A 25012-nucleotide genomic window follows, 5' to 3' on the forward strand; every position below is an offset into this window, starting at 1 on the left:
ACCCCACTGTGCGTCGACAACGGCAATGTAGTCTAAACTTGGCTTGGCTGCACACAAATGGATATCGAGTTCTACTGTACTGATAGACGACGAGTGACCAGCGCTCTATCCATACATTGCTCGGTGCAGTACTGTTGCCTGTGCCAGATTGTTTTCCATCAAGACATCAGTTTTAATATCATTCTGACAGCAGAACGTTAAACTGTCTGATAGTGTAGGTGGTTACGAACTTTCCGAAAAAGCTTCACCTTCAAGACATCAATAGAGTCTAGGCTCATAGATTTTTTTTTTTTGCCACTGATATACGGGATATCACAGCAACCAGTTGGTGTCTATTTATGAAGTCTGTGCCAGGGGCGCTCGCATGTGATTGGTACATTGTTCGTGAAAATTCGACCTTGAAACTTTTATTTAATTTTCACTGATAAACAATAAAATGATAATGATAACTGAGGAATCACAAAATTGTCCATCATTTTATCAATCCAACGACATATTGATTATTGTAATCCAGCATGTGGTTACATCAGCATTACCGTTTGAAATCTTTCATTCCAACGTTACACTTTGGTTTTAGTTTCCGCAGAATGTATCTCGATATAGTGCGGTTAGACGTAGTCCTACGTCAAAAAGTTTTTTTAAATAGCAGCCAAACTAATAGAGCTAGATGCTTGGTGTCAAAAAACAACTTGTAGAGTGGATTTCAATGTTTAATTTAGTTAACAACAAAATCCATGTTTATCGCACATTTTAGAGAGAAAATTGCAGTTTAGTTCTCAAAAAACATTTGATTTCACGTTTATTCCTTTCTAAGTGCTTCTTATTTTTTCTAGTTGGGCGTTTTTAAGACACTATTGATTACGATATTTTCTCAGTTTTCCAACGAAATCAACAGAAATGAGCTAGCTGTCACACTTCTTGTGATAGACCTCGTTAAAGGCAAACATAATCGAAAAATAAAAAAATTAATAACTCTGTAGTAGTTGAAATCTGATCATATGCGTAGAAGGTTTTATCATCAAATAGGGTCTTCTAACACCCCTTAAAGGAAATGCACTAATTCGCCCATTGGGATTGACGCCAGTAAGTTCCCAATCACGGTTACTGGTCGCAACGCTATATGATGAGAGTCGGACTTCGTTTTCGTACCACGATTCTGGGTTGGCACCTGCGCCGAGCTCTCTTAGTAAGGTCGTGTGACAACGGCCTGAAACGGTGAGATAACAACCGGTGCAAGGGTCTCCGTCTCGTAAAACCTGCCAGGCCTTCCAGTACGATTCAAATCCATTGCCCCCGGTGGGAACCGGGCAGGGGGGGGGGATCAGATATCCTTTCCTGATTTGCGCCGGTCAGGGGTGTCATAATTGCTCATAAGGCGCTATGGCGGCCACCCTTAGCCACGGCCTCACTAATGAAAATCTACAAATGTGCGCAGATGGATTGAAAAATCCATTTGCACGAGGAGGCATCCAGAGGACTCCGCCGACAAAGGTGGAAACGGATGCAGTGAAGGACGCCTGCGAAGATGGCAAAGGCAGTACGCCTACCGGATCGGCGCAAGATATCGCGGTGCCTGGTCCTCTGTTGATAAAGGCGGTCGGAACACAGCGGGAAATGCTACCCTCGGAGTAGCCCTGTCTGAGCAGCTCGAGGCTATAATCGAGTTTGCGAAAAGTCGCAGCAATACAACGAAGTACTTCAAGCAGGCCCTCTACATGCTTCGGTCCTCCGTTGATGCTGCGAAAAAGGAGCATGCCGAGCTCGAAAAGAAAGCTGCGGCTGCGGAGAAGGAGGAGACCAAACGGACACCAGCACGTTTGCGGCGGTTTGCGTCTGCAGGCTCGCGGGGGCACCAAGAAGCGATTAATCGCAAACAGTCCCCAGACCATATGATGATGATGATGATGATGGTCCCACCTCATACCCCTACATCGGTTTGAGCTGGTCGATTTATCTAAGAAAGATATTATTTAACCCTTCAAAAGAATACCAATAATTTGAAAATTAAAAAAAAAACGATTTTCCAATAACATCATTGATCCAAGGCTCATCCAAAATGTTTCCAACCCGAAAATTATCCGGATTAGGTTAGGAATCGAACCTAACATTTAGGAGCTTTAACTAATCAGAATTGGTTCTGGATAACGATCCAAAACTACGAGAGAGATCCTATGATACTATAGTTCTCGATAACGAGCTTTACAGTCCACAGGCAAACCCAAGCCTTTTCAGTTTTTTCTCCCAACCCTTTGTTCTAAATCGTGATAACAGATAAATATTAAAAATCTTGATGAAAATATATATAATATTACAAACCAAAAAAGCAACTTATCTACCCGATATGCGTTTTGTTTCAATTTCAGGGGTTTAACCCTGATGTACTCAGTATCTAGATTGTCTTTGTCAGTCTACGCGCGCGTGGCTCAAACATGTGTAGTCAACTCATTTTTTTTTAACTCTACTATTTATTATTATAAGCTATATTCAAACAAAAATCCATCATCATCAATGAACATAATAACTTAGTGTACCAGATAAATTTTGAAAAAAAAAAATACTTAAATATTACAATCTTCTTTATTAATTTACAAAAAATTCGTTGAAATCTGTCTACAAAACAGATTTTATGTGTGAAATACAAAGCCTTTTAAACTCCGCCATTGTTGCTGCACGTCCAGCATGAAACTCGAAGAAGTGTATCTATTACATCTTAATATTAATCGCATTACTTTATTTTGTAACCGCTGTAATCTCAATATTTGTGTATTATTTGCAAGGAATAAGATGGATGAGCAAAAGTCTATATGTGGTGAAATGATTGACTTATACAACAAAATTTTACTACTAACAGTCGATTCATTTTTTAAACGGCACGGAATACCATATTTTTTAGCCATTTTCTGATGACGTTGTCAATGTGAGACTTGAAAGTTAACTTGTCATCAATGATTACTCCAAGATATTTTAACTCATTCACGCGATCAATCTTCTCACCATTAATTGCAATATTTACGTCTGGTCTGGAGTTGGCCGAAGAAATAATCAAATATTTAGTTTCGCTAATGTTTAGCTTAAATTGTTTAAAATTTAACCAATTCGCCAGATAATGTAAATCTTGGTTTAAAAGTGTTTCAACATCATTTGGATTTTTAGCCGCAATGAACAGAACAGTATCGTCAGCAAATAAATTTACATCACAAAACCGTAAAACTCGCTTCATGTCATTAATATAAATTATAAACAAAATAGGCCCTAAAACACTTCCTTGCGGTACACCCAGTGTATTAGCAATGGAAACTGATTCAGAATCATAAAAACGAGTCTTCTGAGTTCTAGCACACAAATAGCTTTCAAACCATTTATATGCTGTCCCTACTACACCAAAGCGCTTCAATGTTTGCAACAATAAGGGCCTAGAAATTGTTTCAAAAGCGCGTTTTAGATCCAGAAACACCGCAAAAATAGTTTCTTTAGCCTCGATTTTCTCTTTCCATTTTGCTAACACCAAATTCAATGCAGACTCACAAGAGTGTCCCTCTCGATAACCTGATTGTTCTGGGATCAGCAAATCATTACTGTTTAAATAATGCACTAGCTGGCCTTTAACAATTAGCTCCAAAATATTCTCTAATGTGTGCAGTATATTAATGGGGCGGAACTCTTCGGCTTTATCCGTCCCAGTAATTTTGGGGATAGGAACCACAAGAGATTCCGTCCAAACTTCAGGCACGTGCCCTGTTTGTAAAGATTCGTTAACAAGGTCCAGCAGGTCGTGTCCAATTATATGAAAGCAATCTTGTATTACTTTTGCGTTGACATTGTCGATACCAGCCGATCTCTTCAAAGAGAAACAAATATCTGTCAACTCTGCAAAAGTAATAGGATGAAAACCATCAAATCTACAGTTATTATGGATCGGCTGTATTATCTCGTCAGGTTCATTGACCACATCAATACTTTGATTGCTCGATTGAACACTTTCAACGAAATAACTGTTAAATTTATTTGCAATAACTCGCGCGGAGTTTTCCTCAATACCATTAAAAGTTATGCACTGTGATCAAGCATGGAAAAGTTCACTCACTAGCAATATTTCATGCAAATGTGTTCTTTGATTTATCAGTTATCGTTCAACTATTTCCACTCGCGTACAAGTTTTCCATAGAAACGCTGCTGATTGTTTATCGCTTCTAAGAGTTCCAAATACCATAGAAGGAGACTGAATGATTCAAACACGACAGTATTTATTGTATCCAAGTTCACTTGCATTTAACATTATCGCGAGAAGCTTTGAGATATTATCGCCAGTGATACAAAATTATGAAACCAAATGAACGTGAGATTGCGTTCAATTGTTTGCTTGCCGGAGCAAATAGGTATCAATAATGCTTACGGAAATTGTAGCATGGTGCATTAGCATCTGATACTTGAAATCACCAAGAATCATTGTAGTATATCACTGTGAAAGCACGACGTGGAGTAGCCGAATTACGCCTACAAGCAACCACCATTTGAAAGAATCATTGCGATCGCTTTCTGGCAACACTGGTCTCAATGTTTACCTGACTCTCACGAAGAGAATCGCTGACAGATTTCAAAATAGTCTCGATCGCGTTAGAAACAGCAACATTTATCTGGGTTTCAATTTTGTTTTGATTATTTGTGAGCGACTGAGAGACCAATGATAAGGCACCTCTCATCTTTGTCAACTCACTCAAAACATCATCTTCCCCACCGTCATCACAGGCTGATAAACACGAAACACATTTAAACACAATATTATCATTATCATTAACGACTTTCGCTGCTATTTTCGTAAGGGGCGTGCAAACTCTGTGGAACTGAGATTTGCATTTACCGACGCAAACAACCGGATCGTCGCTAATGCGAATGATATTACCAATCCATCTTCCTTATAACTAGACGTAATTACCTTTAATTTGACCCAGAAAGATCGAAAATCGATCAACTGGTTCAAAAGTTATGTTTTTTTTTTTTAAATAAAATACATCGACTATAGCCGTTTTTTATGGTCACCCTATTTCGGAGCTGGTCCCCTTAACAACCCAACGAAACAATACGGGTTTGATTATTTTCAACATAGATGCATCTCTGCGATTTTGAGCACAATTGAAGCACTTTGCGTGACCAACTTCGAAATAGGGTGACCATAAAAAACGACTGTGTTCGATGTATTTAATTTTAAAAAACTCATAACTTTTGAACCAGTTGATCGATTTTCGATCTTTTTGGGTCAAATTAAAGGTAATTACGTCTACTTATAAGAAAAAATACCAAAAAATTAATCTGGGTGCTTTTTTATGCATAATGTATAAAATTATTGAAATTTACGTCTTGTTTTTTAATTGAATTTACTCAAATTTAAAAAATAACATATCTCTAAAAGTTCCTCCATTTATAGAGTCAAATATGCCCTTCAAAATGAGAGATTTATGTTTGCCCCAAAATGAATGACATACAAATGAAAAACGCATATTTTTTGATGAAAAATATTAATAACTTTGAGTAAAATTGAGATATTTACGATGTCAGCATTGCAAATTGTTTCTCCTAAAAAGCTCTAAAAGTCGTTCAAAGACAAGTTTGAGATGAAACTTGAAATAAAAAAGAAAGAGCTTAAAATATGTTTTTTAATATAAATCGGTTGTTTTTAAAGATAGAGAAAAACTTTATTTTACAAAGTTACTTAAAATTAATGGAGCTATAACATTGTAGAACAAATTTTTCTTCTATCTACAAAGATAAAAAAGTTAAATACTTGATTGCATCGAAAATGTTGCTCACTCTAATTTTTGATAATTTTTCAATGAGCGCTTTATCATATGTAACAACTTTGTAGAAAAAAGTTTTTCTCTAAAATGTTGCTATAGAGCTCTAGACCCAAATTTCCCCCTAAATACGGTTTCTGGACCATTGTGCAATGTAGTACAATCGACGATACTTGAAGGCAAATTCAAAGGTGAGGATGTTCTCATTCCGAAAACGATTTGACTTTTGAGTTTAAACGTCATGTTTGGATTTGAAATGACTATTAAAAAATCGCAAAGTCAATCTTTGGAAGTGTTAAGAATCAATTTAGAATTTTTATGCTTTTCACACGTCCTGTGATATATGTGATATATATTGATATATTGTTCATTTATTTTCGAAAAGGTCGTCTTCCACCTGAACAATTTTAAAACTGTTTCTTTTATGCGTGAACTTGAAAAACTGTTTCTTTTTTGTGTGAGCAAAAAAACTGTTTCTTTCCAGTAACTAAATTAAAATCACAAATGCAAACATGTAGAATCGTGAATGTTCAAAATTAAATAAAAGAAAAATAGGTGGGACAAAGTCTGCCGGGTCAGCTAGTTTTCGAATATTTCTCTTGTTTGTCTTTCTATTGTATCAATGTTAAATAATAATTCATGAAATTATCATTATTATATTAATCCGCTGTTTTAATTCCTAAATTGTGGAAAACAAAAATATTGTTTAAAAAATATTTGAACGAACCAGGGAATTTAGTTTCGGGTATTGAGTGGCCACCCTGTTGAAATCATGCGGAAAAAAGTCGGGGAAAATACCCCTGGATCTATCTGTTGTAATTCTCGACGCCTACGAACTGATCTTTTGCCTTCGAGCGAATTTCTTGAGGTATTTTTAATGTTTTTTAAACCTGCATTCCAATACCTGAGTTAGGTATACAAATTAGAAAAAAAAATGCAGATGAACAAAGTGCAGAAGGTTTGGAACGATTAGGTAGGAAAATAATCACGAGAATGGATAAGGGGGAGTGATTTTGTTTAAAAATTTCTGAACTTTCAACGATCTTCTTCATCAGCAAGAGGCACAGATTTCCCCTGTAAAAATAATACAATCAATCAAAAGTCTTTTTATAAAACTTTTATTCAACTCTATTCAATAGATACTAAACTATTTAAAGTGCATTCAAATATTTCATGGCAGTTTGATGCTTAAGTTGTGCTTCGGATAATCTACTCGAAAAATTCTCCTGTTCTTTCAAAGCTAAACCCTGCCTAACCGCATCTAAACTAGCGTAAGATTCAACACCGGTGAGAAAACACAAAAACAGATGATTCCGACAAACAATCAACTCGTAGCTGCCGTTGTTGTCAATTCGAGCAGTTATTCCTTTGATAACCGCTTCTTCGACAGGATCATGCGAGAAAAACGTCTGAATAACGTGCAAGCCTCCGTAATTTTCTATCACGTCACTCGACTTGAAGTCAATACCTCGTACCACACCGGATGTAGTTAACGTAATGGTTCCAGCAATGCCCGCTTCTTCAATATACCGATTCCTCAGTCCCAGAGTGGTATCCTCTGTCAGCACGTTCATATTTCTCAACCGACCGAAGTATTCGTTGTGAAAAGCCATCAGCTCAGTCTCGCCATCAAAGCAGATAAGCACGGATCGGTTTTCCGCTAGTACGGCCTTAACGCGTTTGAAGATTGCCGTCATCCATCGCGGACCATCGACCAACATGCGAAAGTCTCGTGACTGGTCGAAGCGAAGATTCGAGACTCCCAAGTGCGTCGGCATTATCGACGTTTGGTTGATGTTAAGTAAATTCGCGATTGAGCTTGTACTGGCTGATAGTGTACTGGAAACACCCAGAATTAGCGAATATCTTCTCAGCAGTTTTGTTCGTGAAAGTGAGCCGCATGGCAGAAGAAAATAGCCGTAGTTGATTTCGTTGTCTTCTTTCGTTGTGCGACCAGATTTGCACAGCCGAAGGTAGTTGAAAACGTTGTAGTAACTGGAATAATTTTCACTTGCGTATTTTTTATGGAAATATCGGCGAAGTATGGTACCTTCGGGACTGAGTTTGAAATCCTCCTCCTCTGGATATCGGAAAACTTCAATAGCACATTGGATCATCTTTCTCAGATGTTCCTCAAACAGTTGATCGATATTGTAGCGTTTGACTTGTACTTCATCATCGTGAACCATAAGCCTAAACTGCTGGTCGTTCTCAATGAAATCCTGGAAGGCTTTCCCTTTCTTCATTCGCTTCGAACCGATGTAGGAATAGACTGCGTTTACCATGTTTTCCACTTTTCCGTTGCACTTTCGCAGCGATACAAACTCCCATATTTTTTCCTGTATTAAATCCAAGCCCGGTAGCATAGCAACTACTTCGACATCATGCGATGGTTGATTGAACCAATGCAGATCATCGATTAGAAGAACGAAGTTACGCATGTCATAAAAGAACGAAGTTTTCTGTTCTTGCTGGTTTGCACCCACCAGCAACTGCGTGAATAACTTTCCTATTTCCGTACGATCAATTACATCATCGGCAATCGTTTGGACTGTACCGTAAACAATGTAATCTTCAACATTAAACAGGGCGTAGAACTGCTGGAAGTTTTGTTCATTCCTCAACACCAGGAATTCATTTTCGCAAGCTATCCGAGGTTCGTGACCGGTCAACGCCAACAAAGCAGCTGTCAGAGCTAAGACCAGTGATTTACCCTGTCCACTTAGAACTTGTGCCAGATGATTCAGAACGCCTTCGGTCGGTTGATCCACACTCAGCAGTCTGAGTATGCAAACAATCTGAGTACAGTGAGGAGTGAGAAATTTTCCAGTGGTTGAAACATCCTTCGATTCTAGAATAGACCAAACAACTGCCAGCCCTGCTAGGAGTTTTGGTATCTCTTCACGTTTTTCGTCCTGAGTCCAGGTTTTGAAGGACTTTTCGAACTTCATTTCCAAAACTTTGTTAGCAATCCGAGATGCTTCCGAGGTGTATTCTGAAACTAAGAGAAAAACTGTTAAAATTTAGGAGTCAACATATCATAACACTACTTTACCATTGTGAGAATCCTCAATTAGTTGATGAAAAGTTTCGTCATATATTTGGTATGCAGAACGTAGAATTTCCAGCTCGACCTCGTCGTTCAATTCGTCGAACAACTCCAGCGTTTGATCGATGTCCATTTCGTGCTGCACGCGTATGAATCTTAAGTATGGGTTTCTGGTTCCCTCGAGTTGATTTGTGAATTCTTCATGCGAGTTACTGTTATCAACGGCATTCGCTAGAGGTTTGATCCTCTCATCCAGGAAAAAATCGAATGACTTATAATCCGGTTGTGATTTGAAATTCAAGCAAGACTTTTTCACCACATCAAGCAGCTCTTTAGCCGTACAGATTTGCTCCGTTTCTGACAGTTTATCACCGGATTTCCACTGAACTTTCGTTAGTTGGGTTCTAACGTACGACAGCATAGTTAGTAGAACTTCAATCACATAATGCTTTGGGTGTGGAACGCTCTCAAGAAGTAATGACACTGTTTTGGTGAACTTTTCTCTCTCAACGACTCGATAGCTTTTATGCTCTGTTTTTGCCCATTTGTTGTTGATTACTTCAATCAGTTTCAAGTCCTCTAACATAGTCATGCTAACACCGGGAAAAGCTTTGATGTACAAATCGAATTGAACTTTGTTTAAATCCACTAATAGCTCACAAAAGGATTTTAGGAAGGATGCCAAGACTTCTGTGGCGCTAGTTTTGTCAAACGCTAGCGAAACAGTTTCCAGCACGGTCTTCTTCAGTGATTCCATCTCCGGGAAACAGATTTTGGAGGGAAATTCGCTTAAAATATCTTCTCTAAGTTTCCAGTATCCGTTGAATTCGTTTACCAAACTTTGGAAGCTGCTTGGAGTGAGTGTAGGTTGAACGGACTTAGCGTTGATGAAATGTAGTTGTTTTTGCAAAATCTGGTGATCAATTGTGAAGCAATCTTTTTGTTCCAGGAAGGTCATAGTTTTTACCATAAAACGAACTGTACTGTGAGTAATAACACGAAGCATTTCCATCTGATCGGGACCTGCTTTAATCATAAAATCCACGTAACCCTCGAAGATGGCTTCGAAGCACTCAATTTCAAATTTCTCTGGCAGAGTATGAAAAAGAACGTCACTCAGTAGACAGTACCAAATGTACTTTTCGTCCGATATTTTTTCCCTCTCATTGTCTGAAATTGGTTTCAAAGACCTCACGAGTTGGCTCCAAGTTAAATGATGTTTCCGTTCCTCAAACAGTTCGACAGCATATTCGAAGGATTGCTTATCACTATCGTAATTCAAATCGAAATGCTTCAGCAGCTTTATGATGAAGAAATATTCCCGCTCCAAACATTTTGTGAACGAATTCTCCGACTTCCAGGTAATCTTTTCGATCGAATGCCACCCAACGCTGTCACTAGTGAGAATATCTTCCGGTTTGTGGTCAGTTATGTCACTGATTTCAATGATTAGCTCTTGCAAACTTTTTGCCAAAAGATAAAAATTTGTATTGAGTAGCTCCTTAACTGGATCCAGCTTCGTTAACTTTTCCACAGAATCAATCCAACGAACGGCAAGGTCATTCAGCGGCTTTTGGAATAATTTTTCATCTAAATCCCTTGTGATTTCGAAGAATAAAGCGACATCTTTTCTATGAACGTGGATAATTCGATCGTTGCTGCAATTGTCGAAAAACTCTTTTAAACAGATAGGTGTCATTTCCAGTAATTGCTTCCTGTAGGCTGTAATATTTTCATCCATAATGCTCCGCAATTCAACGATTAATTCTGCACTAGGTGTTACCGCATGATGATGACCAAAAAGAGCTAAACTCTTATCTCTTGCTGTTCTGCGAGATTCGGCCTCTAAAAATGACGCTGCCGCGGTACGCAACTCTGTACTAATCAATTCGGTTGAGGTTATTGCTTCGCAAAACTGAATAAAGTCCAAACTGTCGCAATGGGTGCTGATAAATTGACACAATTGAATATTCTCCGAACTGTTTCCATGCTCCAGCGTTTGCTGTAAGACCTTCTGAATTGTCCTCACAACTGAAGTCTGGCATCTTTCCCGTTCGGTTGCCAAATCGTCCTGCAGGACTTTCAAAATTCGTAGCTTAAGAAGCATATTTCGCTTTGCTTCCAAAAAATCAGCAGCCTGAGCAATCAATTGTGGATGATCAATTCGTACCTTGGCCACAAAATTATCATCCGCCGTCATCAGACAGCCTTCGTTGTGCAGTTTAACGTCCAAATCGGCATGGCAAAGCCGTGCGGAGAAGGCCAACTGATCGATTCTCTTTTTTGTCGGGTACTTCTTCTTGATGTACTCTCCACTATTGTGATCGCGAAAGATTCCCATCAAATCAAGACACTGAATTGAAGCTCCGCACTCTTCTTCTAACCTGCTGGGTTTCGCAACATTAGGTACTGTCACTATCGAAGGTTCATCGTCTTTTGTTTCACTTAAAGATTCGTTTTCAGGATTTTCTTCCACATCTTCACACAATTCACCTTCCGAAATCGTCATTTTGGATGAAAGCAAGTCAGCAGTCGTGTTAATTTCCACCTCTCCGAAAACTTCGCAACGTTCAGAGTTGCACTGAACTTCCTCTATGACGACCATTTTACTTATTAGGTTAACTCACTGAACGCATAAGAATGTGGAAAAAAACAACTTTCATTGGAGAACTTTCTGCGCTACAAAGCACTATTCAACATTCATGAAACACAATGGGACCAAAAACTAACATTCTTGTTATTGCTGTTCGATCGTCAAATTACTTTTATCGATTGGTTAGCTAACGACCTTCCAAAAACTACATCTTAACGTAAAAGCTGATTTAATACTGATTCTCCAATCATCACATACATCTCAATCTGCTTATCCAGCCGTCAAACGATTTCACTCACACACATGCTTTTTTATGCTGTCAGTTTGCGTTCTGCTTATGCCTGCTGCACTGAGAAAAATACACCACCTTTTGGTGATTGTACCTACAACTGTGCGGAAAGGCAAGACGTGATTTTTCTTATGCAAATATTCATCTTTGACTACCTACAGCATTAAAGTAAAGCTCGTCTTCTGAAGAATACCTACGAGGCACTTCAGTCTACCTAATCCACATTGGGCAGCTTGTTCAATGTCAACGTATCTCTTGCAATAGGTTAGGGAATACACTCGGATTGAAGTTAATCTGTTGGATAGTCTGAAGCGGGAAATTTCAGAAATAATTCACTTTCAACTCTCGCTGTTTTTACGAAAAACATCGGTAGCCCTGATAAAGAGCGTTGTTTAATTGGCTTTAAGTCGTTCGAAAATAGAGTTGAAGATTGCTCCAACAAAGTTATTGGTCACAACATCGAACGAAGGGTTGTATGCAAAGCCATGACCGCAAGGTTGACGAAAAATTAGAGAAGTTGAATCATTGCAGCGTAAGGATTTCTTCTTTTAGGTTACTACATGAGTTATAGCTCATTGAGTTCAACAATATCAACTGATAAATTACATCAAAAGTTTCTCTAAAGTTTTGACGTAGAGCTACGTCTCTCGGGAAGTTCAGATTTCCTTCGTTTTTACAGCAACCGATTGAAAAATAATCTATGCATCCACTCATATGCAGAGAATTCTGGATCCTGGCAATCAAAATCTGCAGCCGACTAAACTCAATTGTGAGCTTCCTACTGTGTTGTCAGAGTGCCTTTTTTCCACTGTCGAAGTAGCACACAGATGCGATCAGCATCATAACCAGTTTAAATTTGAATAACAAATTGTCCTTTTTAGGACAGAACGAATAAATGATTGAAGATTTAATATTCTCTCAAGAGGATTTGTGCAAGAACTAAAAGTGAAATGTTAGTGTTTGTTCCATTCCCAGTGATGTACAGTGGTTCGAATCGTATGGCAAGGGCGGTCATAAATCATTTTTGTACAATATTGTTCTTGAAAACTTCTGAAATCGACAGAATCAGATGTTTTTTGACTACCGCAAACTTTTTTGGGACTGTTATCATCCAACTTGTTTCAATTTTCTTTTATTTCCATTATCATGCATATGTAATAGGGTGCCAATAGAATATAGGGAAAATTTTGACCAATGAATTGTAAAATGAGCCAATTTTCAAAAGTCTTGCCTTCTCGAAAAAAGTTCATATGCAAAATTTAAGCTCAATCGGGTTTCGTTAAGTGATCCCTCAAAGCGATCAAAGTTTGACTATTCTACCATTGGAAAAGCCTCGAACAAATTTGATATTGTCTCAGAAACCTCCCGTATTTCAACACCAAATATCAAAATTCCAGAGAGAGAACAAATTTGTAAATTTGAGCTGAATGTTCCTCAACCCTTCTAAGAAACTATGTGAAAAGCATAAAATTCAAACTAAGAAGTAAGCATCTTTAGCCGCTTACCATCGACTTAGATGCAAATATATGCAAACGGAACCTTAAACAAGTCTTTCCTGAGTTCTGAGTCTTTCACCGCAATAGCAAAACATTCCTGTTTCTGAAAGTTCATGATGAAAATAAACAGATGAAGCAATTGAATTTGTTTTAAAGCAGATATATACATAATGCAAAAAAACACGTACTGCTTAAACTAATTTTGCAAGTGTCAAACACTTTCATTTATCTCGTGCTCAAAAGTGAACTGTTCATAAAATAGGCCAACAAAAACATCTTATCTGCATTCTTAGGTTCATAACCGATCCATTAAATCAATAATAAATAGAAAACAAAAAAAAATTCTTTTCAATTTTTGGCCTATGGGAGAACCAGTGTGTTATGCTGTTATCCTGATTTCCACTTCAATATGCATTCATAAAGGGAAAAATCATTTACTATTCAATTGCAGATTTGTTAGCCCTGATAAGGACAGTGTTTTCATGGGAGCAATTCTGCCGGTACCCGGATAACTGTCCCATAATGAAAATCAACATGTTGAGAGAACGACGATTTCATATTATCCGTGAATTTTCTGATTTCCAGCTATTTTAAGTATTTACATCCAAAACCAATGACCAGAATAGTTTCATGGCACGATAAGTTCAACGTTGAGAACAAAAAACCATGGATGAAATTGGTTTTACGTTACATAATTCGAAAAAAAAACAATATGGGACGAAATATGCGGGTACATTTCAAAAGTACTCGCATATTTTGTCCCATCACATATAAATTGAACTAGCAACCGGCAGTATCACTGGCAACGTAGATTGTACCACAGAAAAACAACTTTAGTATAGTTAATTGAATGACATACTTCTATATGCCTAAAATTATCCGATATACAATAATCTGGAGCAATCCAGATATTGTAAATACACCTCATTTTGATCTTAATATGGTTTACATAGTTGGTAAAATAACAAAAAATAATACTGTCTGCTGGGGTGAGATTAAGCCACGGGAGTGTGATTGAGCCAAAACGGGAAATGTTTGTATGTTAAATTGCTTAAGATTTCTAGATCCTAATACCTCAAATTGAATACCTCATGAAACTTGACATATTTATTCACAACTTCAAATGAAATATAGATAATATCAGTGAACTGTTCCACTTGAATAATGTTTCAAAATACAGGATGAAATACATTAGAGATGGTCGGGTTTGATGTTTTTCAAACCCGTACCCGACCCGAACCCGAGATTTTATAGATTTTATAGTCGGGTTTCGGGTTTTCATACCCAAACCCGACTTAAAACCGACATTTTCAAACCCGAACCCGACCCGAACCCGAAAATATTTTTTTCACAAAACCCGAACCCGACCCGTACCCGACACTTTCAAAAATTTTCAAACCCGAACCCGACCCGAACTCGTCGGGTACGGGTCGGGCTCGGGTTGCGGGTTTGAAAACCCGACCATCTCTGAAAAACATGCGCAAATAACGTTTGCCAAAAATGTCCCTGGGAAACCAACCCGATCAAGAGATCACATCAACTTACTGCTCAGTTGGTACGTTAGGATGTTGTCTCCAATGTGTTGAATGAAAATAATGTTTTTCCAAACTGTACACTTTTCGAGCCCTTTTGGGGTGAAATTGTGCCAAGCTATAATAAACGGTACAGTTTACGGAATTTACATTCTCGACAGAATTATATCAGTATACACCCAAACACTTGCATTGTTTACATAGAGTATGTTGTCTAGCTATGGTAGGGTAGGGAACGGCTTAAGCAGTAGCACCTATTTTAATCAGTCGAAGAAAACAGGCCTCAAACTCCTGCATTTTGATCAATATCGACAATTTCAATGATGGAAACGAAAACTTTGATTGTCTAGCTGTCTTACGAATATAAGAAAAACTGTTATTCACAAAGAAATCACACAAAAATCACCATTCGAAACAAATCGACCTGTATTGCAGCCATTCAGGAGCTACTTCGGGTGCTGAAAAAAACGCCTGCAAAACAGATGGAAACTGCTTAAAGTAGGTTCGGGGTGATTGGAATAGTGTACCTCGATTGGTAACTTTGATTGATGATTGTTAAAGTTTGCTAACTTAGTTTTACAATCTGAAAACAAGTTCTGACATAGAAAACGATAGAGAACAGATTGATATACTACAGTTTGAGTTTCACCCAACACATTTCGAGTATTTCGTCTGAATACACAGGCGGTTCTTAAGGCTGCTTAGAATATGTTCCCTACCCTATCATTTGAAATAATGACTTAAAGCTTGAGAACAGTAAGCTAACAACTGTTAGATGGAAATTTACAATGACTGATATTACTTATGGAATGTAACAAAATTTTGTACACCTATTCTATATAAACTGATGTCTTTAAAAGCGAGAAAGGAGAGTTGTGGGTACGTTTCCAGTGGTTTTGAGATCTCCAATAAAATATACAGTAGTCAATGACACATAATAATTGAAACGAAAAGTCTTCTCAGGCTTTATGTCCTAACGTTTTCCATTTCTAAGCTACCTGGAGACGCCACTATGTGTATAGAGACTGTCTATAAGCCTCGTTCTCATAACTGGTTACTCCAGATATCGATTTGATCCAGTCATACATTTTTTTATAATTCATACGAAACGTAGTTTCTGGTCAACCCTCTACAGCCCCTTAATAGTCCACATTGTTTATGGTCGTTTATGGTACTTACTGTTTTATCATGTTATTCATGTGAATTATAAATATTCATTTAACAGGTATTAAATTCTACTATTTGTATTTGGCACAATCACACCCCATAGAAGGGGTGAGATTAGGCCAAAATTCATTTAATTTTACTAAAATTATAGTTTATTGTAACTTAACCATATTTGCGGCAGTCGTTAACTAAACAATCAAGTGTGCATTGACGTGATTTGGATCAAACTCATTGCCTAAATGTGTGCATTACTAGATAAGGAACAAAAACGTAATCTTTTTTGGCACAATCTCACCCCGGCAGACGGTGCCAAAATGTCTGTCTGTCTGTCTGTCTGTCTGTCTGTCTGTCTGTCTGTCTGTCTGTCTGTCTGTCTGTCTGTCTGTCTGTCTGTCTGTCTGTCTGTCTGTCTGTCTGTCTGTCTGTCTGTCTGTCTGTCTGTCTGTCTGTCTGTCTGTCTGTCTGTCTGTCTGTCTGTCTGTCTGTCTGTCTGTCTGTCTGTCTGTCTGTCTGTCTGTCTGTCTGTCTGTCTGTCTGTCTGTCTGTCTGTCTGTCTGTCTGTCTGTCTGTCTGTCTGTCTGTCTGTCTGTCTGTCTGTCTGTCTGTCTGTCTGTCTGTCTGTCTGTCTGTTCCATATAGGCTTGGAAACTACTGAACCGATCGGTGTGAAATTTTGTATATAGGGGTTTTAGGTGCTGAAAAAGGTGACTAAGATAGTTCGAGACCCCTCCCTCTTCTGGAAAGAGTAGTCCCATACAAATGAAAAACAAATTTCTGTCCAACTCAAGACCTAATCAAGCCAATCGAACCAAATTTGGTATGTGGGTGTTTTTAGGGATAACAAATGTGTCCGTGGCAGTTCGACACCCATCCCTATTCTAAGAGGGAGGGGTCCCATACAATTGAAACACAAATTTCTGCAGAATTCGAAAACTAATCAAGCAAATAGAACCAAATTTAACATGTGGATGTTTTTGGGAGCAAGAAATATTTATATTGTAGTTCGAACCCTTCCCTCTTCGGGAAGGGAGGGGTCCCATACAAATGAAACAAAAATTTCTGCACAACTCGAGAACTAATCAAGCAAATAGAACCAAATTTGGCGTGCGAATATTTTTTGAGATAAAAAATGTTGCTAAGGAATACCTAAAACCCCTACGTCTTTTGGAAGGGAGGGTTCCCATACAAATGAAACACAAACTTTTGCACAACTCGAGAACTAATCAAGCTAATAAAACCAAATTTGGATTTTGGGGGTAAAAAATATTTTCGTTGAGATTTGACACCCCTTTTTCTTCTGAAATGAATGGATTCCATACAAATAAACAACAAATTTCTGCACAACTCGAGAACTAATCAAGCACATAGAACTTAATTTGACATGTGGAGGTTTTTGGGGGCAAGAAATGTTTCTATAATGGTTTAATACCTCTCCATACTCTTAAAGGGGGCGAGGGAGGCTCCCATAGAAATTAAACAGATATTTCAACCATTTCAAATATCTCCATATTGGTTTGACACCCGTCCCTTTTCTGGAAGGGAGGGGTTCCATACAAATGAAACACAAATTTCTGCACATCTCGAGAACTCACCAACTAAATGGAACCAAATTTGGCAGTTAGATGTTTTTAGGTATAAACAATATATCCGTAATGGTTTGACACCCCTCCCTCTTCTATGAGGGAGAGGTCCCATACAAATGAAACACAAATTTCGCACAGCTTGAGAACCAATCAAGCAAATACAATCAAATCTTGCAGGTGAATGTTTTAAGGTGTAACAAACATGTCCATAATCTTTCGTCACCATTCCTTCTTCTGACATGTCTCCAAATACCATTTTGAAATCCAAAATGGCGACTTCCGTTTTCTGAAAAACAGCGGCAAATGACCAAATACCTCCCAATATGGGTATTCCCGGAATCGTAACGATGCACTGAAGTCACAAATCGACCTGAGACAAAATTTTGAATTCAAAGATGCCGACTTCCGGTGGTTGTCAAACAGCCGAAAATGACCAAATACCCTTCAATATGAATGTTTCCGGAGCCAGGATGACACCTGGAGGTCTGAAATTAATTTCGCATGTCATTTTGCAGTCCAAGATGACGACTTTCGGTTTCTGAGAAACAGCTTAAAAGGACCAAATACCACCCAATATGACTATCTCCGGAACCAGGATGATGCAATGAGCTGAAAATTGACCTTAGATACCATTATGAATTGTAGAATGGCAACTTCCGATTTCTAAAAAACGGCCAAAAATGGCCGATTTCCATACAATATGAGTATCTTAGGTACCAGAATGATACACAGGAGCTAGAATCTACCACAGACACCATTTTGAATTTCAAGATGGTGACATCCGGTTTCTGGGAAACAGCCGAAAATGATCAAATAACACCCAATATGGGTGTTTTTAAACCAGAATGATGCTTAGAAGCCAGAAGTTGTCTCCAAATGCCATTTTAAAATCCAAGACGGTTTCTGAAAAACAGCCCAAAGTGACCAAATACCACCCAATATGAGTATTACCGGAACTAGAATGATGCAAGGAGCTAAAAATTGACCTCAGACATCATTTTGAATCGTGAAATGGCAACTTCTGGAGAACAGCCGAAAATAACCCAATACTACTACATATGGAGTTGTCCGTAATCGAAATGATGTGAAGAAGCTAAGCATTGACCCTGGATACCATTTTGAATTCGAAGATGACCGCTTTCAGTTTCTGGAAAACAACGAAAATAACTGAAATGCACCCAATATATTTCCGAAATAGAGTTGATGTTCAAAAGCCAACAGTAGAGGAAGTTGCCATTTCGATAAAACCAATCATTTCAAACGATATAAACAAATCAAAAGGAATCAATGAATTTGAAATGTTTAAAATTATTAAATTAAACACTAAAATAGGCGGGACGAAGTTTGCCGGGTCAGCTAGTATATTATAAATAATCAGTAACGAACAATTTTCACTTAGAAACTTACTTTTAATGAGATACAGTCATACCTCGATATGAGGCAACTTTATTTTTATTTTCGTTACGTTATATCGAAGCAAAAGAATTTTTTTTTCAATTTATGCAAGAATGTTAATGGTTACTCAAAGATGTGCGAAAACCTATTTTCCATAACCTTTCTTATGCCCATTTGGAAATATTTTCAGAAGCAAAAAAAATTTTTTTTGATGCAAGAGGTTACCTAAAGATGCGTGAAAACCTATTTCCCATCACCTACCAGTATTTTCAATCCATTCTTATGCCCATTAAGCGGAAATTTTAACAAGCAAAAAAAATTGATTTTAATTGATGCAAGTCTGTGAGTTGTTACTGAAGGATGCGGGGAAACTATTTTCCATCGCCTATTAGTATTTTTGATTCTTTCTCATGCCCGTTTAGGACAATTTTCGCATTGGTTTCATTGGTTTCAAAACAAAAACAGTTGCTGTATCATTTATTTTTGATTTCAATACGTTTCAAAAAGTTACGTTATATCGAGGTAAAAGCTGCGTTATATCGAGGTTGCCTTATATCGAGGTATGACTATTTTAAAAGCAACTTAAATACCTTATTGAAGGCATAGCGAGATATGATTTCAAAATTTTCTTATATTTTCATATCTATGTATGAAACGTGAACATCTTTCGAATAGCACGATAAGTTTTCGTAGCTCACAGTACGACTTGAACTGCCTTGCAGAACGGTCGCATTTTACCAACAACTCGAGGCTTGTCTTAGACTACCGAGATATATTGGAAATTTTCCGCTTTCAACAGGTAATCTTTTTTCAAGAGTATCTTTTGAATCGCAAAGTATTGGATTTGTTTTTAACGTTCAACGAGTGATTAATGTGTAAATTCGTGTTGACAAAATTTGTGAAAAGTGAAAGTGACGTGAATTTTGTTCTGAAATACCAGGACGAACCAGAAAAGCTCGTTTGGGAGAACTTCAAGAGACATGGAGGTATCCATAATATCACGCAATCCCGGAATTGTCAAGCTTATGGTCATGGAACTCGTAACTGCCATATGGCAACAAAATGCATGATTTGTGGTGACTCTTCCCACACAAAGGACATCTGTCCTGTGAAAGAGACCACTAATAATTTCAAATGTGTAAATTGTGGGGGTAAACACAAATCAAATTTCTTTGATTGCCCTGTTAGGTCGAAAATTATTTCCTAAAGACAACGTAGGTATTCAAAACAACCTGTTGTCAATAATATTAATGTGGGTAATCAAAAGACTTTCAATACTGTTCAGGCAACACCAGCCTTTCCTGTAGCTAGTGTGTTTGTAGGTAACAATTCAAATTTAGAAAACAACAAATTGAGAACAAATAATCCTGTTCAGGCACCACCAGCCTTCCACATTTGCTTCCGGTGCTTTGAGGGCGGACATAAGTCCTGGACCTGCAAGGGGCCCGATAGGAGCCAGCTGTGCAGGCGATGTGGAGGTGCAGGCCATAAAGCAAAGGACTGTGTGGAGTCTCCCAAGTGCATGGTATGTTCCGGGAAACGGGACGCCAAACACTTTATGGGAGGCCCCAGGTGCCCAGCCGGTAAGCCGGCTGCGAAACCACGGGCGTAAGGGTGACGCAACTGAACCTGAACCATTGCTTCGCGGCTCAGCAGCTGCTACACCAAGCCGCCACTGAGTCGTTGTCGGACATCGCCGTCATATCGGACCCCTACCGCATCCCTCCCGGAAACGGTAACTGGGTTGCGGATAAGTCCAGTTTGGCGGCCATATGTACGACGAGCAAGTTCCCGGTTCAGGAGGTTGTCTCAACCTCAGAAGAAGGGTACGTAGTTGCTAAGGTAAACGGAGTGTTCTACTGCAGTTGCTATGCTCCGCCACGTTGGTCTACCGAAAGGTTCACCCAGATGGTCGACCTCCTATCCATGGAGCTAACGGGCCTAACGCCGTTGGTGGTGGCGGGCGACTTCAACGCTTGGGCTGTGGAGTGGGGAAGTCGCTTCACGAACCAGAGGGGCCAGATCCTGTTGGGGGCTTTTGCAAAGCTCAACCTAGATCTGGCTAACGTTGGGAACAAAAGTACATTTAGCAGAAATGGTGCGGAGTCGATCATCGACGTGACGTTCTCCAGCCCAGGACTGATCAAGAACTGGAGGGTAGACGATGGCTACACTAATAGCGACCACCAGGCGGTCTGTTATAGTGTAGACAACAACGAGAGGCGGCAAGCGACGGGTAGAGCCAACACTCCGACCGTTCGCGGGTGGAAGACATCGCACTTTGATGCCGAGGTATTCGAAGAGGCAATGAGAAGGGAGCGCGAGGGGGGCAGTTGGCTCCGCCCGACTGCTGACCAACTAGTTGCTATGCTATCGCGGGCGTGCGACGCCACCATGCCTAGGACTCGCCAACCTAGGAATGGAAAGCCACCGGTTTACTGGTGGACGGACGCGATAGCCGACCTTCGCAGTGCGTGCCTCCGTGCAAGACGGAGGATGCAGCGTGCGCGAAACGAAGAAGAGAGGACAGAGCGCCGCGCAGCATTCAGTTCGGCAAGATCGATGCTAAAGAGTGCGATAAAGGCCAGCAAGAGGGCCTGCTTCGATAGGCTATGTGCGAGTGCCAATACAAACCCGTGGGGTGACGCCTACAGGATCGTAATAGCCAAGACTAAAGGCGCGCTGGCGCCTGCAGAGCGATCACCAGCGATGCTGGAGCGTATCATCGAGGGACTCTTTCCACGCCACGAGCCAAGTCCTTGGCCTCCGGCAGTCGAGTCTCACGTCCGACGTTCCAGTATCTCAGACATAGACCAGAGATGGTCGGCCAACCTGCCGAGCATCCAATCCGTGAGCGACGACAGCCGTGTCGAGGCAGGGGAGGAGGCAAGGGTTACGAATGAGGAACTCATCGTGATCGCCAAATCCCTAAAGGTGAGCAAGGCACCGGGACCGGATGGTATCCCTAACCTGGCGATCAGGCTGGCGATAAAAACGGCCCCGGGCTGTTCAGGGCAGTCATGCAGAGGTGCCTGGATGACAGTCTCTTTCCGGACAGGTGGAAGCGGCAGAGACTGGTCTTATTGCCGAAGGCTGGGAAACCGCCAGGGGACCCATCGGCATATAGGCCTATCTGCCTGCTGGACACCGCGGGCAAGGTGCTTGAGAGGATCATCCTCAACAGACTGGTGAGGTACACGGAGGGTGTACACGGTCTGGCAAGTAACCAGTTCGGCTTCCGGAAGGGCAGGTCCACGCTGGACGCAATCTCTTCCGTCATCAAGACGGCGGAGGTAGCAATCCAGCGCAAGAGAAGGGGAATACGCTACTGCGCAATCGTCACGCTCGACGTGAAGAATGCGTTCAATAGTGCCAGTTGGGACTCCATAGCGCTCGCGCTCAGGAGCATCCATGTACCGGTGTCGCTGTACAAGATTCTGGAAAATTATTTCCAGAATCGAGTACTTGTTTACGACACGGAGGAGGGTCAGAAGTGCGTCCCAATTACCGCAGGAGTTCCGCAAGGTTCTATCCTGGGCCCGGTGTTGTGGAATGTCATGTATGACGGAGTGTTGAAACTCAAGTTCCCTGTAGGGGTTGTGATCGTCGGCTTTGCAGACGACATAACGCTGGAGGTTTACGGCGAGTCTATCGAGGAGGTCGAGTTGACGGCCGCGCACTGTATACGCAAGGTCGAGGACTGGATGCGCTCCAGGAAACTGGAGCTCGCGCATCATAAGACGGAGGTCACGGTTGTGAACAACCGTAAATCGGAGCAACAGGCGGTGGTCAGAGTCGGAGACTGCACCATCATCTCGAAGCGATCCCTGAAGCTCTTGGGGGTTATGGTGGACGACAAGCTCACGTTCGGGAGTCACGTCGACTATGCCTGTAAGAGGGCCTCATCGGCTATTGCAGCACTATCTCGTATGATGTCCAATAGCTCAGCGGTTTATGGCAGCAAGCGAAGACTTCTTGCCAGCGTGGTTTCGTCCATACTTAGGTATGGTGGGCCAGTGTGGTCAAGAGCGCTAGGTACTAACAGTTACCGTGGTAAACTGGAAAGTATTTACAGGCTCATGTGCCTGAGAGTTGCGAGTGCGTATCGTACGGTGTCATACGATGCAATCTGTGTCTTGTCCGGCATGATGCCTATCAGCATCGCCATCAAGGAGGACAGAGAGTGTTTCGACCAACGTGACACAAGGGGCATACGAGGTACCAGAAGGTCATTCTCGATGCTCCGCTGGCAGCGGGAATGGTCCAACTCCACAAAGGGCAGATGGACGCACCGACTCATACCGGAGATATCCGGCTGGGTCGGGAGACGACATGGCGAAGTAAACTTCCACCTGACACAAATCCTGTCAGGCCATGGTTGTTTCAGGCTATATCTGCACAGGTTCGGACACGCGGTGTCCCCCATGTGTCCCGAGTGCGTGGAGGAGGAGGAGACTGCCGAGCATGTCTTCTTCGTATGCCCCCGTTTCGCAAGAGCGAGGAGCAACATGATGGCTGTGAGCGGGCCTGGCACTACTCCGGACAATCTAGTCCGGAGGATGTGCGACGACCCGGACATCTGGAACGCGGTCTGTGCGGCCGCCTCTCAGATTGTTCTGGAGCTGCAACGTGTGTGGCGGGTCAACCACCAACACGCCAGTGGTAGCTAATTACCAGTCTCCAGGTAGTTAGCTAGGAGGTTATAAGAGTAAAGAAGGTGCATCACGCACAAAAGCCACTCCCCGACGTAATACTTAACCGTCGTTCCGGGAAGACCAGGGCTGGAGACTGGAGGGGTTTTAGTGGGTCGGGACAGGGATCAGTAGGTGTCTGGGCGAGTGTAACTACCCCAGCATCTCTCCCCTAGTCTCATCCCCACACCCTGAGTTCTCTTCTCAGGTGTCTGTTTGCAGATTTCCCCGCCACCTTTAAAAAAAAAAAAAAAAAAAAAAAGGCACCACCAGCCAGTATTGATTTAGGTAGTCCAACTCCCGAGAAGATTGAATACCTACAATAATCCATGCTGCAGCTAATGTCCGTTTTGTTGAACTGTAACTTGATGTACGAGGCTGTTGAAGAAGGTATAAAATTTACAACTGATATTGTCATGAAATTGAAATTTAGTAATGAATTTGAATAACTGTAAATTTTCTAAATTGGAATGCTCGCTCTTTAAAAGCGAAGGAAGATGAATTTTTATATTTTTTAACAGTCTATGGTGTACATATTCCAGTTGTGACTGAAACGCTTTTAAAGCCTAACATCAAACTAAAAAGAAACCCCAACTATATAGTTTGTATAGTTAACAAAGTCATTCATGCAGTGATTTATTAACTCATGCTGACTTCGATTCTGATCATCTTCCCATAACATTTTCTATTTCCCATGAAACTATTTTAAATCCCACTAGATCTGTGTTAAATTATCACAAGACTAATTGGGATAAATATCGTTCTACAATCGAAGAAAATTTGAATGATGATATTATTTTACAAAATAGTGCTGACATTGACAAAGCATTAGAAAATTTTAGCAGCTTAATACTCAATGCCCGGAATTTATCAGTTCCTAAGGCCCGAGTGAAATTTAATGCACCAATTATTGACAGTGAACTTCAACTTCTTATACGTTTGAAGACCATACGGAGACGTCAATTTCAAAGAACTCGTGATCCTGCTTTGAAAGTAATTTTTAATGATTTACGAACGAAAATCAAACAAAGATTCATTTTCTTGCGAAATGAAAATTTCATGAGAGAAGTTGAACAACTAAAACCATATTCCAGACCTTTCTGGAAGCTTTCGAAGGTTCTTAAGAAACCTTCAAAGCCCATTCCAGTCCTCAAAGATGGCGACCACATATTTCTTACGAATGAACAAAAAGCTCAAAAACTTGCCAGCAGTTCGAGAGTGTTCATAATTTCAATTTGAACGTAGTAAGTCCTATTGAAAATGAAGTATTACAAAAGTATAATCATATCACCTTTCAAGAATTTCCTCCTGATGAGGTACTAGAAACAAACTTGAATAAAATACGAACTATTATCAATAACTTTAAAAACATGAAAGCACCAGTAGATGATGGGATTTTTTATATCCTCCTCAAAAGACTTCCTGAAT

General features: G+C 40.2%; 2 protein-coding genes across 2 annotated transcripts in view; one reads left to right on the forward strand and one right to left on the reverse strand.

Moving 5' to 3' along the window:
- Positions 1-25012, forward strand: part of LOC129717457 (CAD protein) — a 107199-nt gene that overhangs the window by 29219 nt on the left and 52968 nt on the right. The gene's annotated exons all lie outside the window — the stretch shown is intronic.
- Positions 6894-11649, reverse strand: LOC129717458 (uncharacterized). The gene is made up of 2 exons (XM_055667358.1): positions 8845-11649; positions 6894-8790 (listed from the first exon to the last, which is right to left on the reverse strand). Exons 1-2 carry the CDS (start codon positions 11441-11443, stop codon positions 6941-6943), a joined length of 4449 nt encoding a protein of 1482 aa, XP_055523333.1. The 5' UTR covers positions 11444-11649; the 3' UTR covers positions 6894-6940.

Source organism: Wyeomyia smithii, chromosome 1 (genome assembly GCF_029784165.1).
Source record: "Wyeomyia smithii strain HCP4-BCI-WySm-NY-G18 chromosome 1, ASM2978416v1, whole genome shotgun sequence".
NCBI classification, from domain to species: domain Eukaryota; kingdom Metazoa; phylum Arthropoda; class Insecta; order Diptera; family Culicidae; genus Wyeomyia; species Wyeomyia smithii.